The 17,773-nt window shown below is 47.1% G+C and overlaps 1 protein-coding gene across 2 annotated transcripts in view; it reads right to left on the reverse strand.

Annotated features, from left to right (window-relative positions):
- Positions 1 to 17,773, reverse strand: part of LOC101915146 (unconventional myosin-X-like) — a 93,697-nt gene that overhangs the window by 67,846 nt on the left and 8,078 nt on the right. Inside the window, exons 1-5 of one of the 2 annotated variants that reach the window (XM_027782301.2) lie at positions 16,477 to 16,764; positions 11,691 to 11,789; positions 5,900 to 6,058; positions 2,139 to 2,326; positions 1,761 to 1,895 (exon numbers count right to left, since the gene is read on the reverse strand). In XM_027782301.2, the coding sequence (XP_027638102.1) occupies positions 1,761 to 1,895; positions 2,139 to 2,326; positions 5,900 to 6,058; positions 11,691 to 11,789; positions 16,477 to 16,581 (686 nt within the window). In that variant the 5' untranslated portion in view covers positions 16,582 to 16,764. Of the gene's footprint in view, positions 1 to 1,760; positions 1,896 to 2,138; positions 2,327 to 5,899; positions 6,059 to 11,690; positions 11,790 to 16,476; positions 16,765 to 17,773 lie in introns of those variants that run through there. The other variant, XM_055811894.1, reaches the window with a different exon arrangement.

Below are 17,773 nucleotides of genomic sequence, written 5' to 3' on the forward strand. Positions count from 1 at the left end.
ATAAATCATCCAACAAAGGTCTCTCGAGCACTAGGTCCAAAGGCAGCGACTCTTCTGCTCAATGCTGCTCTGCTTATAAAGATCCTAAAAACTGCAATGTTCTTGCAGCTGCCACGTTAGACACTGCATGTCTGCTTAGGCTATTTTCACCACAGTTACTAATAACTTCTTTGCGTCACCGTCTTCCAGGAAACATTCCTTCTCTCTGCTCTCTGGGCCCTGAAATATGCCACTTGCATGAGAGTCACTTTTACACAGATGGTTCAAAGGATTCCAGCTTATTACACAACTAGATCCTGTTGCAGACATCTGAGTTACTCCTCTGCAGGTTTCTGCAACTATCAGAGGCTCAAACTGGGACCAACTTGCAGCCTTGCCCTTGACGGTACTGAACTGAAGAGCCCAGCAAGGTCCTCCAGTCACAGGCAAGATGGTCTTGTGTTGGAAAACCTTTGTTTAATTTAATTTATTAAATAAAATTCAGGTGTTAAGAAAAAGGAGGACACAAACAATAAAACAGACACTTAAGTAAACACCTTTCCTTCCTCTTCCCAAGGCTGACCTGAAAGTCAAACACCTATTGCCCTCCTTTTCTTAGCCTCAGCTTCCATTTTTACCTCAGGTTACCACCAGTCCCTCGCAACTCCCCCCACAAGGCAGCACAGGAGGCTGGGGTCACTCACAACTGCTTCTTTCTGTCACTCTTCGCTTCCTTGTTTTCGCTGCTGCTCTTCACCTCTTTCTGGTTTTCCTCAGCTGCACTTTGCTTCTTCAGGTTTTCCTGACACTTTTTTCCTTGGTGCCCCCATTCCAGCGTGGGTCACCCATGGGCCACAATCCCTCAGGGGTGTCCCTGCCCTAGTGTGGGCCACGGTCCCTCAGGGGTGTCAGGACCTCCTTTGGCATGAAGGATCCCTGACAGAGCATGCCTCCATCCCCTCACGGCTGCCAGTTTCTTCCGCAGATACATTTGATCCAGGTGCCGTACACCTCCCTGCCTGCTCGACGCCTTAGCAAGGCTTCGGCAGGTGGTGGTTATTGCAGCGCCAGCTCCAGCCGAGACCAGCTCTGACCAGCCCAGAGCCTCCTCCCAACACAGGCCCCAGCAAACCTCCTCACTTGTGCCCCTCACAGATCCCATGGACAATTCACCATCAAATCACCTCCTGGGCAGCAAGAGAGCTGTAAGGCAGCGCAGAGGACCCCTGAGGGCAAGAACCACCGATGGCCTGAAACAAATGGAGGCTGGGGGAGAGCAGGGGCTGAAGGAGGAGACCAGGATTCAGAGCATGACCGAGACTCACCACAAGCACGGCCACAACCGAGAGCTATGGGAGATGGGGATGACCTGGGACAGCCAGGGAGGAATGTTAACCACATCCCCTCCGGCTACTGCCATGGAAGATGTAGAGTTGGGAAGAGGGACAGTGCGGCCATGTGGGGGTGATCTCAAGGGTGCAGCCAGGCAAGCACGAGGGATGGGTTACTGAAGGAAGGAGAAATCCCAGCCTTGGCTACAGCATTAATTCTGCAGCAGCCATGTGCACGCCACGCTGCTATTGGAAAGAAACCTAATGCATCCACAGGCAGCTGGGAGAGCAGCCAGCGCGAGGCATCCCCATGAGACTGCAACCTCTGCATTTCCCTGACATGGCACGGTTCAGCTGCGTGACCCTCACTGCCCAGGTCTGGCTCCGGCCACAGCCCAGCTGCCCCACGCCAAAGGCAGGCTGCCCCACATGCCCACGAGGTGACCGTACCTGCTTTCCAGGATGGCTTCTTCCACATGAGTGCTCTTCTCTGATGCAGGGGCCCCAAGGGAGGTTTGGCTCATGGCCGACAGAAATTTCAGCAGCAACTTGGTGCTCTCAGTCTTTCCAGCTCCACTTTCTCCACTGTTAAGAAAAAAATATACATTACAATCCCAAATCTGGGACAGACAGAGCTAATGATCATCCCACCCACAGCAGAATAATTATCTCCAGGGATAAATACATGGCATCTCCACCGTGGCAAGCAGGGATTAGGCAAAGGGCAGGGAGGATGGTGTGGATATTTAGGAAGATGTCATTGCAAATGGAGCAGCAGGAGCAAGGCATGTAATGAATCAGGGAGTAGCTGGTTCTCCCATTTCTAACCTTATCAGAACACACTGGCTGTCATGACGCTTCCACAAGCAGCAGTAGCACTCGTTAGCAGTGGCGAAGATATGGGGAGGCAGCTCACCCAGGCGGTGCCTTCTGTACAGGTCTATGGCATCCACACTGTACAGACCAGGGATGGGTTTGTAGGGATTTACTGATGCCAAGATGGAACCAATGTTTGTCTAAGGGGAGAAAACAAAACACAGCAAGGACATAAAGCTCCTAAAAAAAAAAGAAATCACTACAAACCTGGACCCTGAAATAACTCATGGCGAAGGCAGAAAGCCTAAATAAGGAAGCTGGGCTTCAGCAGAGAGCTCCCCAATTTGGCAAAGAATATCAGACCCCAGGACAAGGGCTGCATAACTCAGTACCGATGGGACCATTTGAATTTTGCTGCTTTACAATAAAATGTTCTTAGTCTGTTGTCTGTGTTAGCTTAAGCTTATGCAATTTAAAAACATGAAGCTATCTTCATACCGAGCTACCCTGCACTGTGCTTGAGGCTGAAAGCAAAGCCGGGACTGAAGGAGTGTCAGGAGATACCTTCAATGCCCCTATCCACAGCCTTAAGTGAAGGGGTCTTGGCAGGGTTGAAGCACCTCCTGAACAAAGAGGTGGGATACAGACACAAACACACACACACACAAAGAGCCACTAAGCATATCGGGGGGGGTTCTGCTGAAAAATATGGGTTGGAGCAGCTTAAATCATTTGGTAAACCAAATCAAAATTGACAGCTGAAGATGAAGCTCAGGATTTCAAGTCAAAACATTTCTACCTTTCCTACTAAACATTTTATTTTGAAAATATTTATTTTAAAAATCTCACAGTTCAAGAAAAGAGTTAGTAAAGTTTTAAATAAAATACCCAAAGCCTAATATTGAATTTCAACTGTATTCTTTTGTGAAGTCAGAAGGAAATTAATTTTGTTTTTTGGGGCATGATTTTTTCAGTTCAGCCAACCAGCTCAAATCCAGTTATTCTCAGAGCTGCAGTTCAGAGCAATGGTGCCTCCTCTCTCCTAACAATGACTTTGTAATATGGTCAACATCCAGCTTAAATCCTGCTGCTGGTGCGGGGGCCTCCTTCACAGGGGCATCTGGGACTGCTGTACTCCAGGAATACCTATTCTTACTAGGAGTGACAGAGGGAACACTTAGATTGCTGCAGTATATGCCAAGCTTTGTGACTAGGGACAACATCTAGTATTATTTCCAAACCCTGAACTAGGAGTCACCACATACATATCCAAGGATTTGCATGCACCCATTGGAGCTGTAAGCAAAACACTTGGTGACAAAACACATGCTTTCCCCTTGCCAAATGAAATCTGGGGCCATACTGCAAAGCCAAGCTTTGAAGATAGAAGCCAGATTGATAAGATGCTGTAGTCACCAAAATATTTAAGGCTCATTTATTAAAGCAGCAGTCAGAGATCATCGGGGGGGGTAACATCACCTAGGCCTAATTGCATTATCAGTATGAACAGTAAGAACAAGTCCTGAGGACCCTCTGAGATGGATCTGTGTGGGCAGAAATAGAATTAATTGGTGATGAAAGCAATAAGCAAGCAGATTATCTCTGGCAAGACAGGTGGGAGGAAATAGGAAAGCACTGAGAGAGAAAACATGGATCAAGAAAAAGCACTGTACAAGCAGTGGGGGAACAGACGTTCAGAGACTACAAGACAGAGATGCCCATCCTAACACTTCACAGCATTTTTTCTCTCAGATGTTTCATTTTGTATTTCCCACTCCAGTTTCAGCTCTCCCAAGGAACAGAGCTCCCACCACAGTCCCTTCCAGAAACTTCTTCCACTACAGCCATCTCTTTCAAAGGTGTTTCTAGGAAACTTTTCCAGCTCTCAGTTGCAGTGTCCTCATCACCCTTATAGACAATATAGCAGCCGTTCTATTAGCAAGGAGTGGTCATCTGCAGAGGACTCTGTAGAGCAGGACAAGCCACACATGACCATTCCTTCAGGTGAATTTGTTTTCCAGGAAACAATTATTTTTTTCACCTGTTTCTGATCTCACATGTTTCCTTAGAAAGATTTTTGGCCCTGACTGATAGGCATAACTCCTGTAAGTACAGCTTCATCTGCGACCTTAGCCTACTATGTTCTATCTGTGGAAACCCTTGAGGATCATATTAAATGAACTCAAGCCCTGTAACATTCATGGTATTCACAGATCACGCAAGTCGTTAGGTGACACTACAGCTGACACTCCCAATTCCTGCTTAAATGAAAACTATATGCAGCTGGGCCATGGCAAAAACTTATAATTAGCAATAAGGTAACTGCAATATTAATGTCTGCACTGCAGAAATGCAAAACAGCACTTGTACAGTTTGGTGACCCCCAGGTCAGATGCTGCACAAACATATACCCAGATCCAGTCCCACTCCAGGAGGGGCTTACAATCCTTCACTGAGGAGTTCTTCCCAGTGCTGAGCATGTTACAGAAGTCTGGCTCCTTCATAAATGTCAAAAAAAACCCCAAAAATTCAGATCTGAGGTGCACAGCTGACACATTCAGGCACTATGCACAGGCAAAAAATGACATCCTATTTAAAATTTTACACCTGGATGGAGAAGGCACAAAACTAATGAAGGAATGACACATCAGAGCTAGAGGAAAGGCCTAAGGAGATACAGCTGCTGTGACACTGTCACAGTGCTGGTGTTGTGGCATTTCTAGTGCAAGACATAGACTGAAAAGGGACCAAGGGCCATCAAAAGAGCATGTACACGTGGGTTCTGCCACAAGATCACAAGGCTGTGTTGACAGACAGTAGGCAAGAGGGTCTACAGCAACAAAGAGAGAATTTGCAGCCTCCTCTGCATCCTGGTGCAAGAGATGGTTCAGAAACAGGGTCACTTTATTGATCATTTCCTGGAATACAGGTATATATGGTTTGGTTGCCTTGGTAACAGTTACTGTGCAACACAGAGATTTACATTTTTCCTGTCATAATCCAAAAAGCTCTGGGTGTATGTAGCATGGACAAGCAAGGTAAGAGTGAAGCAAGGTAATGTTTTTACCAAGGTAAATGACACTCTTTGTAATATACACTCCTTGTCCCCTTCAAGTCTCAGCAGAGCCCACTGCCATTCCAGCACTCCAGGGATGCCTCATCCCAGGTGTGCTTTCCCTCTCAGGTCCATTTTCTGATGCTTGCCTCCTTCCTGAAGGCCTGAGAGGGAAATTACGAGATGCTTTGAGTATTCACCTGTGCAAGGAGAGCAGAGCAACTCAGAAAAGGTACAACTGCTTGTAAAAGCAGATTTAGGCAACAGGTTTGCTTTCCTAGTTTTGTTGAGCAGTAGCTTCGTCTGTCCAGATCAGGAGGGATACTCAGCTGCAACCTGTGTATGCTGCACTTTCCAGTCTGCTTAGCCATATAAACCTCTGAACAGCAACAATGGGGAATGTGGGGAACATGAATGCCAGCTTGTAAAACACAGATGTTCATGGAGGACACAGAGCTGCAGAATTGCCACAAGGCCTAGAGGTGAATGTTCATGTTTTGGAAGTTCTTCTATAGATGCAAAGAGGTCCCTCTGGTAGGGATAGGATCTTACAGGGCTGATGGAGCTGACAAGGCAGAAAAAACCTCCATTTCTAACCACATGAAACAATGCTTTCAGGAAACAATGGTAAAATCAGTATTTCACATGCAAAGTGGCAGCCCCGAAGCGAAACAAGAATAATTAGCCAGAAGGGACGTGGCCCAGCTTGAGCACTTACATAGATGTTACCCTGTTGATAGCGCTGGTGCAGGTTGAGCAGGATGGCAGCTTCATGCAGATCTCCCAGCATGGACATGTCTTCTACCCCATCCACACTGGTCTGGTGCATTGGCAACACTTTTTCTCTGGAAAGAGAGGCCTTGGGATACTGGAATACCTGGAAGAACGAGAAGAAAGGCAAATAAGCTCATGACACCTAGGCACACGGTCTGATTCCCTACTAGAAATGTGCCCCTTTCCACAGCTTTATCCTTCAGCACTGGAAAAGGAAATGAATAAGGCACAGATCTGCTCAATATTTTTATAGTCATTCTTCCATTTCTGTTCCTACATATTTGAGCACTCTGGTCAGAAACCATACAGCACAATCCCTACTTTTCCTACAGAGTCAGTCTATCACCTTTGCTACTGACAGGGACAGATCAATGCAAGGTTACTTGATTTTTACCAAAATCCCCTTAGCAGGAGCATGGCACCAGCCTCCAGCTGCACTAGGCTGTACAGGTATTACACACCGCACTCATGACTGTGAATGACGATGGCAGCTGCTCCCAAGAGACCAGGGACAGTCGTTCACAAAATACAGATGAGATCATGTTTTTGACTGAGGGGATGCTGGGACAAAGCTTATTCACATTCCAAGTCTGGCCTTGCACTCTCCATAGGAGCAGCCAGAGAGTGTCTGGGAGAGGTTTGCCATGTCAAGAGCAAAGGAAAGCAAAGCAGATGAGAAGACAAAGTACTGACATCCTGTGTGCATGCTGGCATGCATGTATACAATGCAGCTTTCAAAATGTTTGTACGGTGACAGCTATTAACTTCTATCACTGCTTTGGGAAGTACCCACTTCCCTCTCTATGCAGTTGCACTCTACTTGCCTCAACTGCTGCATCTTTCTTCTTGCTAGAGCTTCCTCCTCCTCAATAACCCACTCTTCAGCTATCAGGTCACCTTCTTCACCCCCTTCAACACAGCTGAGATTATGTGACTGCTCCCCTCCACCATAGCCACATCCCAGCCCTTCTTTCCTCCTCCTCAAGCACGAGGATGGCATTTCACAAAAGTTATTTCAGTTGCTTCCCACTCTCGGATTCAACCATGTGCCATCTCCCACCCAGCATCCCAAGCTGTGCTAGATGGTAAGACCCAAGACAGACAGATAGGAGACTTCATACAGGCAGTCTGGAGAAGCAAACAAGCAAACTGGCCCTCAGTAACCCTTCCAAAGAAACTGGGCTTTTCCTTCCCTTCTGGGGCTCTGGTCTCTATCTCATTTCCACCCCTGCTTGTCAGCCCTCCTAGGTGCCAGCAAGAAACTGACAGACTCCATAGGGAATGAACCATGATCTATAGCATTCATCTAACTGGTTTCTCCTGCCTGCTTTCCTGGAGTCCTCGGGCTGCTGTATCTGCTAGGGAGAGGCCATCCACGCAGCTGCAGGCTGAAGACAGAATGAGGTCACCCTGCCCCCTCCGGCGAGGAGCCACCCTCGTGAGTCCTTGCAGGGCACTCATTGCCGCAGCGCACTGCAGGTGCCCAGCAAGCACCCCTCTCAGCCCTGAGCCTGCACCCTTGCCAGTGCACAGAAGGAATGCCCTGGCACAGGACCCCTTTACGAGACCCCCACAATGCCTGCAAAAGCTTGCATGCGTCAGAACAGCAGCTCTGTTCCTGGAGGGAGCTGGGGAGAAGTGGGTTCATGTCCCCAGGTGCATTCAACTCAGGTCTGCCCAGTCACACCTAATGTGACAAGGACTCGGTCTCTTCCACTGGGAGACTGCCCCACAGTCCAATTTTCTTGCCAGCCAGGAGGCTTTCAAAGATACATAGTTCACATTCATGAACAGCATAGAACAAAGCCCACCTCAGTACACAGGCCACCTCCAGGCTTCTCTGCACCACTTCTGCACTCGGGTATCAGAGGGGTATAACTCTGCCAGCAGCGGCATCCCCCACTCTGCAAGCATGGCCCCAAAAAAACAAAAAACTTTTTTTTTTAATTCTTCAGAGCAGAGGCCTCGGGCACTTCCACAAAAGGACTGTGGGAGCAGGAAGGGAGAATGAGACACCTAAATTTAGGGCAGAGTACAAGCTTCAGAAGCACAACGTGAACCGGACTGCCAGGAGCAAAATTACCACAGCACTTGCAAACCATGAGGCAGCAGACCACCCCGGTTCTCTCTTCTCTGCTGACTTGGACAATTTTTGGAAGGGGACAATTCCAAAACAGTATGATGTGATCTTTCCTCACATCTGCCTGGTACTTACTTATTTACCACTGCATTGTCAGCACTTGTGACCATTTGGGCCAGAAGAGAAACCTTAAGAAAACATCTAGGGAAAAAGCTGAGTGGACAAGTGTCCCAAAAGATACCAGGCAGTTGGCAGCACCTGTGCCAAGAAGCTGCCATGCATGAAAAATACTGGTATGATGGGTCAGAACTTGTTTTAATTCCATCTGTAGACAACACTGAAGAAAATGGGACACTGAAGAGCAACAGGGGCCCTAAATACACAAGTAAATTATAAGTAAGGATTACAGCAGCACCTCTTAAACATGTCTTGAGCCACCTGATTGGGGTTAATTCAGTCATCCCTCTCTAAAAAAAAAATCCGGTCCAAGATTCTCAAGGAGTTAAGCAGATGGTCTGGCAGGACTGCCAGGGGTAGATTAGGAGCATTGGTTCTGGTACCCTCTGGACACCACACAGGTGAAATATACTCCCTGGAGGAGCCCTCTGATGCCCCACTGACACCCTAGATGAGGCCAAGATGTCATCTGTCCACTCCTGAGGCTGGGGAGGTTCACCAAATACCTTTGCTCATCACTGAACCTGTAGCAGCCCACCCTTCCTCAGGCAGAGGCTGGGGTCTCCAGCCCCACTGAGAGTTGGAATATGGAGTCTCTGTGCCTCTGGAAGGCACTTGTGGCTTGTGGGAGAGGTTTCAGGCCTTTCCTGGCACTGAGAGAGAGTTGACTTTTAATCTGTCCTCTGCCCCCCATGGTAGAGGCAACTTTCCAGTCACTGTATCATCAACAGGCTGCAGGGATCACCCATGGTCCTGGAGACAGACGTGGTGGGGGTTTTTGTTCCCAAGATTGTATCAAAGGGGCTTTCCGTGAGGACCTCTGAGGTTTGAGACACAAACATGACCCAGACATGATGACACTCCACCCTTAGAGCTTGCAAGGTGCTGCACTGATCCAGGCCAGCCAGGACCTTTCCCACCTCCAGCCACCCCAGTAAAAGGGCTCTTGTTAGCCCAGCTCACTTCTGGACCTCTCCAGCAATCCTCCAGGAGAGCAGTTCGGAAGAACATCCTCCCCATCAAGGTAAACCAGGCTGGCTTCAGCAGCTTGCACTACTGAGCTGAAGATGATGGCTATTTTGCCTGAAGCAAGTCTCAGCAGAGCTGCTTCTGGAATATCCCTTTTTCAACAAGTAAATACTTAAACAGAAAGTTATATGTGTTAATAAGCAGATCTTTATTGTTTGGGAAGAAAAAACATCAGCTGTCAGTCTAACTACAAACAAGCCATCAAATACCACACAGGCACCTCACAACACAGTCAAAGATTTCCACTTTCCCCCCAGGATAAACTGATTTTGTCTCAGATTTAGTCCATGGTCAGAGCAAAATAACCAGGACTTTCTCTAAGCCCCTGCAATGGTCAGAAACAAAGCAAAGCATGGCCAGTAGACAGCCAAAATGAGGATTGCCATCCCTGTTCACCAGGCTGAGTAAGGCAGAAATTATTCCTTTTCAACCTCAAATCTATCCATTAGCACAACCCTGAGCATGTGAGCAAAGCTCTCACCCAGCATCTAAGTTATCCATAAAGTATTCAGCTGGTCTGCCTGGACAATGGTTTCTAATCTTGTTGTGTAAGTGCTGGCTCCACCTTTCCTCCCAGGAAGTCACTTTTCCAATGGATTGCTTGCTTGAGGTGTTTTTAAGGAAGTGAAAACAAACAGCAAAAGCTCTGAAGCATGACTGCACTTCTCACCTCACCGAGATGCAGGGATGATGGGTCACAGCAAACAGGACACTAGATTCAGGGATCCTTAAAATCATAGGGACCAACTGGCCCATCCAACCCAAAGTAAAGTGAAGATGTTTTCATCTGAGTTTTCACCTGGGGTAGGACAGCCAGTCCCTCCTACAGTTATGAAGTAACAAAGGCAGCAGGCAAGAGAAGCACATAGGACAGCTGTTGTGCAGGGCACTGAATAAACTCAACCCCTTAACAATCACCATGTGCTTTTTCTACACAAGCCATAAAGCACACGCTCCTTCAGCCCATTGGTTTCTTCTTTAATGGAGGAAAAAAACCCAACTCCAGCTTTTTTTAGACCTGTGACTCTACCCAGCATTATCCTGTGCACTTTTTCTAGCATAGACACAGGCTGGCAGTGGGTGCACCCACACAGCTGGCATCAGAAATCAGTGGGATTTCTGGTGCCAGGTGGGTTTGGAGGGTTTTCCAAGGCCACAGAAGCATATCAGAAGAAACAGGAGCAAGCCTGGGAGAGTGACAGAAGTACTCATAATTTGTTGACCCTCCACAGGCTGCTGCAATACCTGTGATGAATTCCCTTGTGAGCTCTTAACATGAGTTAGTGACTATCCAGCACTCCCAAAACAATGCAGCTCCTCCAGAAAGGGTTTGAGAGATTGGAGTGACCAGATGGAAAACTTATGTGTCTGCTGGGTGAGTTTCTGACTAAGAAAAAAATTAGGCTCTTTAAAAAGTAATGATCATTTGAAATCTAGCCCTTTCAAAGCAAGACTAAAAAATATGACAGTTCTAGCAATGGCTCTCCACAAGCCGAAGCCCTATAATCCCCTTTCCCCCTGCGCCCTCCTTTGTTTGCCAGGTAAGAGGCTGTAAAACCCTGTCCAATTTTCTGTAAGAAAGAAGCTGCCTGTAGAGCACCGTTCACCAAAACAGCTGAGCAGATCTAATTGCTCACTGTTGGAGGGCACCAGTCCTGCCCATTTCCCCATCCTCCTCCCAGCCCAGGCACCAGTTTGACTCACCAAGAACCTCAGTGAAGGCAGTGAATAGTGTTCCCAGGGTTAACAAGCTCAGCTGACTCACTGAGGACTTGGATGATCCCCAGAGGTCCCTTCCTACCAATATTACTCCACGAGCACTGCAGCAGGCCTGCCAGGGAACCACAAGGAGCACAGGGCTGGAAACGAGGGAGGAAAGAAGCTTGCTCCTATGACTGGCAGAAAGCTCTGCTCTCAGAGGGGCTCCGCTGCCTTGTCGAGCTGTCCTGCGCACAGCTCCTGCACTGATGCTGCCGGCTGACATGGAAGCGGGGAGCTCACTGCCACGTACCCCTGGCCCAGAGGGCTGATGGCGAAGGCTGCTGAAGCACATGGTAGGGAGCACAACAGCCCTTACACAGCAACACAGCTTGCAAGAGGCACATTCTGGCAGAAAGGGCTGCTGAGCTGGTGGAGCTGCCTCCTTCCTAGGAGCATTTTACCAGTATAATGGTTTTGCTGGGCTGTTAATGCAACTCCTTCAAAGACAGCACAAGAAAAAACAAGTGGAGTGAAATGGGCAAACAAATTAACAGAAGAAAGAGAATAACCTTCTCTTTTTAACCTTTGTTAGACCTTTGGCACGGTCTGCAACAGAGCCCTGTCACTTTTCAGACAGAATTGTAGCGTTTCAGTTGATACATTTCCTTTTAACATGAAGGTCATGCAAGAAAAAGAAGTCCATCTTGCAACTCTGCATAGGCTACAGCGTCATGCAAACTTCACTTACCATGCCGTAATCTGAAGTGAAGAGCACATTTCCATCCCCACACGAGCTGACAGTGCATGGCTGCAGCTGGTCCTGCTCCCGCAGCCATACCCTGGCACCCTGCAAAAAACCAGAAGACCTCCCATCAGAAAGAACTGAAGCCTGCAAGATCTGCACACAGGGTGCAAACACCCAGGGAAAGCTGGAGGAAGCTGCGGGATTCAGGGGGTACTTCCAAGCTACAGCTGCTTCAAATTTTTAAGCAAGTCCTACTTACATTTTCAGAGAAACTGGGTTTGATTATTTTTTTTTACTTTTTAACATAACATGAGAGGAAGAAAAAGCAGTTTTAATCAGCCTCATACAGAAACTAGCGTAAGGAAACATCAGTTTTTATAGAAAGAGTCATGGAAAGATGCAAACACACAGAACAGTGGGTCAATTGTCTAAATATTTTCAAACTTGGAATAGCCGGTCATTAAAAGTCATGCTATAATAATAATAATAATAGAAAATGTAAATAAAGCATGTTTACAATTTCTTACACCCACACACCACTGTACATCAAACAGCTAAGTAGACTTCACAGAGCTTTGTTTGCCTCTTGCAAGAATTTCCTTCAGCAAATGACATGACTTGAGTGTTTCTCTGATGTATATAGGATGGCCCTGATCATATAGATAGTTTCACACACACTACAACTTAGTTGCTCAGTGTCTCTCAAGACAATCCTGAGCACAAAACCAGATTTCTGGTAACATATATACAGAGATCTGCAGCAGATCTCATTGCTTGCCTACCAAAGAAGTGCAGGGAAAATCAGTTTGCTGGATTGGCCTCTTCTGCCCTGTCTGACCGTGGGACCGGGTACAAGGGAAAGAACAGGAGCATGAAGGCGAATCAGGGAGAGCATGACCCACAATTACACAGAATTTGGCATAACATCACATCACATTTCAGTTATTGCAAACTAATCTGTTCCATGTCTCCCTATAGAAACCTCATAAACTCTGCTTTGATACGTATTGAGAAAAAAGCCAAAGTGCTGAACTGTTGAGTAATGTTAAGGCCATCCTGTTTTTCATTGATTCATAGACCTACATTCTTCCTAATTTGTTTTCTGCCCTGAAGTTATTGATTATAAAAGCCCTTCCTATCCTCTTAAACTCATCAGCACCATTAGCTCTTTGCTTCTAGACCTATTATGTTTGAAGTGAGACAATAGTATTTCTATATTACATTATACAAAATGTGGAACGCTAATTCTATTTTTAATGATTTATTTTAGTTTAGGTGGGGTTTTTTCAACTACTTTAAACACTTTAGTACCCTGGATTTTCCTTATTGTAGAAGATAAGTCTATTGGCCAGCCTCCAGTCCTCCCAATAAAGGAACTGGGTTTAATGACATTAAAAAAGACCTACATAATTCTAGCTTTGCTGCTGTGTTCTTCTCTAGAATTTCCACAACAGGCAGATTAATTTCCCCTCAGAAAGTGAATGAAAGGCACCAGTGCATCTGATCAGCACCTAAACCAAGGATGGTGCGCAAAGATCACTCTCATGGACAGTAAGCAACAGCAATCGAAAGAAATTGTTTTTTATTTTACAAATTCAAGTTTCAAGATCCCAGAGAGCTGGTAAGCAATGCACTGAATACAGATTTTGAGGAACTATATAAAGGTCTTAATCTCATCCTCTTACATTTTCTGAAACTCTTGATGCTTGAGACAAAGTGTCCTGAGGCATCTGGGCAAGACATTGCTGTTGAGAAATCATCCATTTCCCAAATCACATTCTGACTATTCTGCATAAACATACGAACAGCAACACACATTAGTAGAAGATCTTTATGCTATTTTCACCAAAGGCTCCTACTACCATCACGGTATAGATCAAAGAGTCAGAAAACAGCAAAGCTGCGTCTGGAATTCCCAACAGTGGTATGAAAGAAAAGGTTTTCCAATATGCTTATGAACACTCATTCCCAAGAGTGCATTTCAGTGCTTTCAGACACCAGTAACCCAGAAGCACAAAGCTGAGAGCCTGCAGGCAAGCACAGTTTAATCAGGAGCCAGCACTCCCCTGCACCCCGATGCCATGGCACGCACACACGCACACACGCACACCAGCATTAGGAGTGTGCCGTGCTTGCAGAACCATGCGTGGTCTGTCCCTGCAGACCAGGGGGGCTGAGTTACGTACACTTTCCTCTCCCTGAGCTCGGAAATTAGTTTGGAGATAGCAGCAGTTGATAATCTGACACACAAGAGACACTCCATGAGCATGAACACTGTTACATACAAGGTACAATTTAGAGGGAAAAAAAGTGGGGAGAGGGACAAGGAGAACCCTCTGGTGTCTTCAACACCTAGAAATTATCAGAAAGCCCAGACTGACCTAGACCCCATTCCCAGCAGAAGTCCATGTACGAAAGTAGTAACAAATTCTCCCAAAAGGAGACCCAGTTCTTTTGTACAATATTGCACCATTTCCTACAGACTTACGGCAGATCCTTCTGTGTGCTGCTAAGGAGTAGAAGGCAACACAATGAAATTCCCAGGCACTGTGGCATTTCAGCTGCCCAGAACTTACTTCAGTTTACTTTGGTGTTGTAGCTGTTTTTACAACAGCAATTGCCTCTGCCCAGTAGAATAACTGCACCCATTTATGTTGTTTCCAGAAGGAACATCATGCTGAGACAGCCAGAATAGGAACCACAGAGCAAATAATTATTGTAACTTCTGCCCAGCATAGCCCCCATTTCCTGAAAGGCCAAGTTTGTTTAGTGCATCTCTTTCCATCAGCTCTTTTTTCCAAACAAGAAATCCCCCAAGGACCCTTGACTAAATACAGAAACAGATGGTTACACCAAGGAGACTGCCCTCACATCACTCCCCTCTCCCCCAATACCACACATTTCATTGATCAGGTGAAAGGATTAAATTGAGCAGAAAATTTCCAAGAACTGCCAGGCAGCAAGGCAGAACTTCCACGGGAGAAGCACGGGCAGCAAAGCAGAGCAGCGACCTGCCAGCTCTGGGGGCTCCCAGCTCCCACAGACACCAGGAAACCTCAGCTCTCCCAGCACAAGAGTAAAAACCCTTCAGTTTTCAAACTGACATACAGGAGATCTCACCCACATGCAGAGACAAACAACAAAATGAAGCACAAGCAACGACCGATTTAAAGAGAACACCTTATAAGACAGCTAAGGAACAGCGAAGTGATGATTTTGTGTAACTGCTTTCCATGGAATAAAGCTGGCTGAACACTGACGATACAGGTAACTTATATAATGATAATAGCTCATCCCCTCCCAATTCTTTTAACTAGGAGTTCATTAGGGGGATTGTGTTGTTTTTAAGTGGAGCAACAACAGCAAATACTGTAAGAAAGAATAATGTAGCAATGTACCACAGTTCCTGTAGCACGCATAGGTCACTCTGATGTTAAACAAACTCTCAGAGACCAGCATCTTCATTCCTATGGCCTCAGTGACAATCTGCCCAGGAACTGGCCTTGCCGCAAAGCGCATAGCAAAGCACAATCCTGAAAAGTGATCCCATAACATGGGGTTATAATTTAGAAAATAAAGTTGCTTGCATACCAAGAGTGGTGTTTCACCAGTACTGCCTCACCCTCTCACACCATGATGTCTTCCATCGCGGACAGCAAACTCTAAGATATCATTTTTCTCTGTTCACATAAACACCTGGCACTTTGGGATCCTAGACTTGAAAATAAATAACACTTCCTGGTATCCATGCTATCAAGAAATCAATTGAAGCCACAGAGTTCTTTGGCCTTCTGTGCCTTTTTTAGAGTGACTGATACCAGAAGTTCCCTCTTGCATTCGCCTGCCTGTATCTGCCTCTCAGCAGATGCAGTACGCTGTGCTGGCAGGGAAAGGATGAGGGACACCTTGCACACTGTACCCTAGGGAAGGGGCACAGAAGCAGACAAGCAGCACACAACCCTTACTGCAGAAGCAAAACACCCACGCACTAAGCAGAGCATATAGCCACCAGCAGGTGCACCCTCCTCATGGGCTACCCAGCTACTGAAGGCCAAGCAAGCTCCAGAGGACTAGGCATAGAACTCTGCACCTGCAGGTGCCTTTGCCCCTCCGGAGCCTCCCAGCCCAGCAGGGGACACATTCAAGGATTGATGTGAGCAAGCCACTGCTCTGCAACCGTACCGCACTTGAGAAACAAGTCATCATCTCCTGTTCTCCAATCTGCATAGTCTGGACTACCCTCGAATCTTCACATTCCCCCAGGATGTCCTCTCTCTTCTGGAAACTCCCTTCTTCCCACATACAAGCAAGAATGAACTGCCCCAGCTGCACAGAATTTGAGGGGACAGTTAGCACTGCCTCCCTCTGACAGCACTCACACACCCCGCACCTGCGGAACTCCCAGGAACAGCATGCTCAGCAGGGGCACTAACCAGGATGGGCACATCAGTTTTCCAGGAGTTATTCAGAAAGGAAAAGTGCTTTCAGTTGGAAGACACCTTTCAGTGTATGAAAGATGCACACAATTGTCCAGTATTTCCACTACCAGATGTTTTTGTAAAGTTTTCTTTAGAATGAACATGGTGCTCAGCCTCCAGATCTAGCTGCAAACACAACACGACGAGAGGCTCTTGCCTTGGTTTGGGTAACTACCCCCAGTCACTGCTGCAACCATTCTGCAAGGGACAGGGCTGTCTCAAAAATGTATACCCCTGCACTGTGTGTCCAAGCACAAGATCTCTGTGGGTGCTGTAAGTTTTTCAGCTATAAGTATTGTGTATATACATACCTTTGTCCTCCTGGCATACCATGGCTGTTCAGTGGGTATTAGCCTTCCAAGCCTTGTGTTTTTCCTGACAATGGATCCATACGCTCCTAGGCTTGGAAGCAGCATTGCACTGCCAGCTCCTTTCCCAGCCTCAACAGGCTTTGTGGTTGCAAACCACACAGCAGAGACTGGGCTAGAAAGGCCCTTGCAATCCAGACAAAGCCGGGATCAGATTTCAGCAAATGCACTTTTCAACAGATTGATCTAGATGATCATGAATAAGTGATAGGACAGATAAAGAGACTTAGCTAATGGATACAGGATTGGTGGGGAGGGGGAGTCCCTGACACCCTAGACCCATATGGGAAGGAATGCAACCTTGCTGTTTTTCTGATGTCAGTCTGAAATGAAGTCATCCAGCCAGTCCCTGGGTTACAGCTGATCAGCAAAACCTGGACCAGCTGCTGGAAGGGAGGGGGCAGCCCAGGAGGCCACAGGTAAGAGAGACAGAATCAACAACAGCTGAGCTGGCAGCACCCAACCTGGAGCAGCTAGGGAGAGGAACAATACCTGCAACAGCAGCAGCAGGGATAACAGAAACAGAAGTCTACTTCTCATTAGGCACAAGGTGACACACTGCAGAGCAAAAACAGACTAGTTTGCACCTGGGGAGGTCCCATAGCTCCCACATGCTAGCCCACTGAGCCTAGGCAGCTTCTGCAAGCCAGCACAGCTCATGGCACTGAATGCAAAGCTGCAGCTGTGGGTCCTGCTGCTCCAGAGCTGCAGCCCAGGCTGAGCCCATGACTCAGACTAGTCCTGCCAATTAGCAGCCCCATTCCTTACTAATTAAGGAGCAAAGTCATCAGTCTGCCAGCAGCTCTGCAGAATAGCAGTATCAGGAAAAGGCTTGTGCGTTTTAAATCATTTAAAAGCAGTTTGTCACTTCTGGTCACTGATGTATATGCACTGCTTCCCACCCCTCTTTCACCTCCCCCTCCCATCTGTTCTGTTCCTCTCTCCTCCCCCAGTTTGGCTGCTGTACAGCTTCTCTTCTCCCCACTCTCCTGCACATCTCCCAACTTCAGATATCCCCCAGGAAATGCCTGGTCCTTGAAAGTAATTATTGATCTTCTCAAAGGAGCAACCACCCACTACAGCAACCACAGAAGCTCCTTGCCAATAGAGTGGAGGGAGTGAACCCCCAACTTTCTGCACGCTTCAAGGCTGCCCTTTGCCTTGAGGACAAGGTGCACAGAGGGGAAGCAGGTATGTAGCCTTCCAAACTTCACTGCAAGCTCTCTCCAGGCTCAGTTCA

The sequence above is a fragment of the Falco peregrinus genome, chromosome 8, assembly GCF_023634155.1.
Source record: "Falco peregrinus isolate bFalPer1 chromosome 8, bFalPer1.pri, whole genome shotgun sequence".
NCBI classification, from domain to species: domain Eukaryota; kingdom Metazoa; phylum Chordata; class Aves; order Falconiformes; family Falconidae; genus Falco; species Falco peregrinus.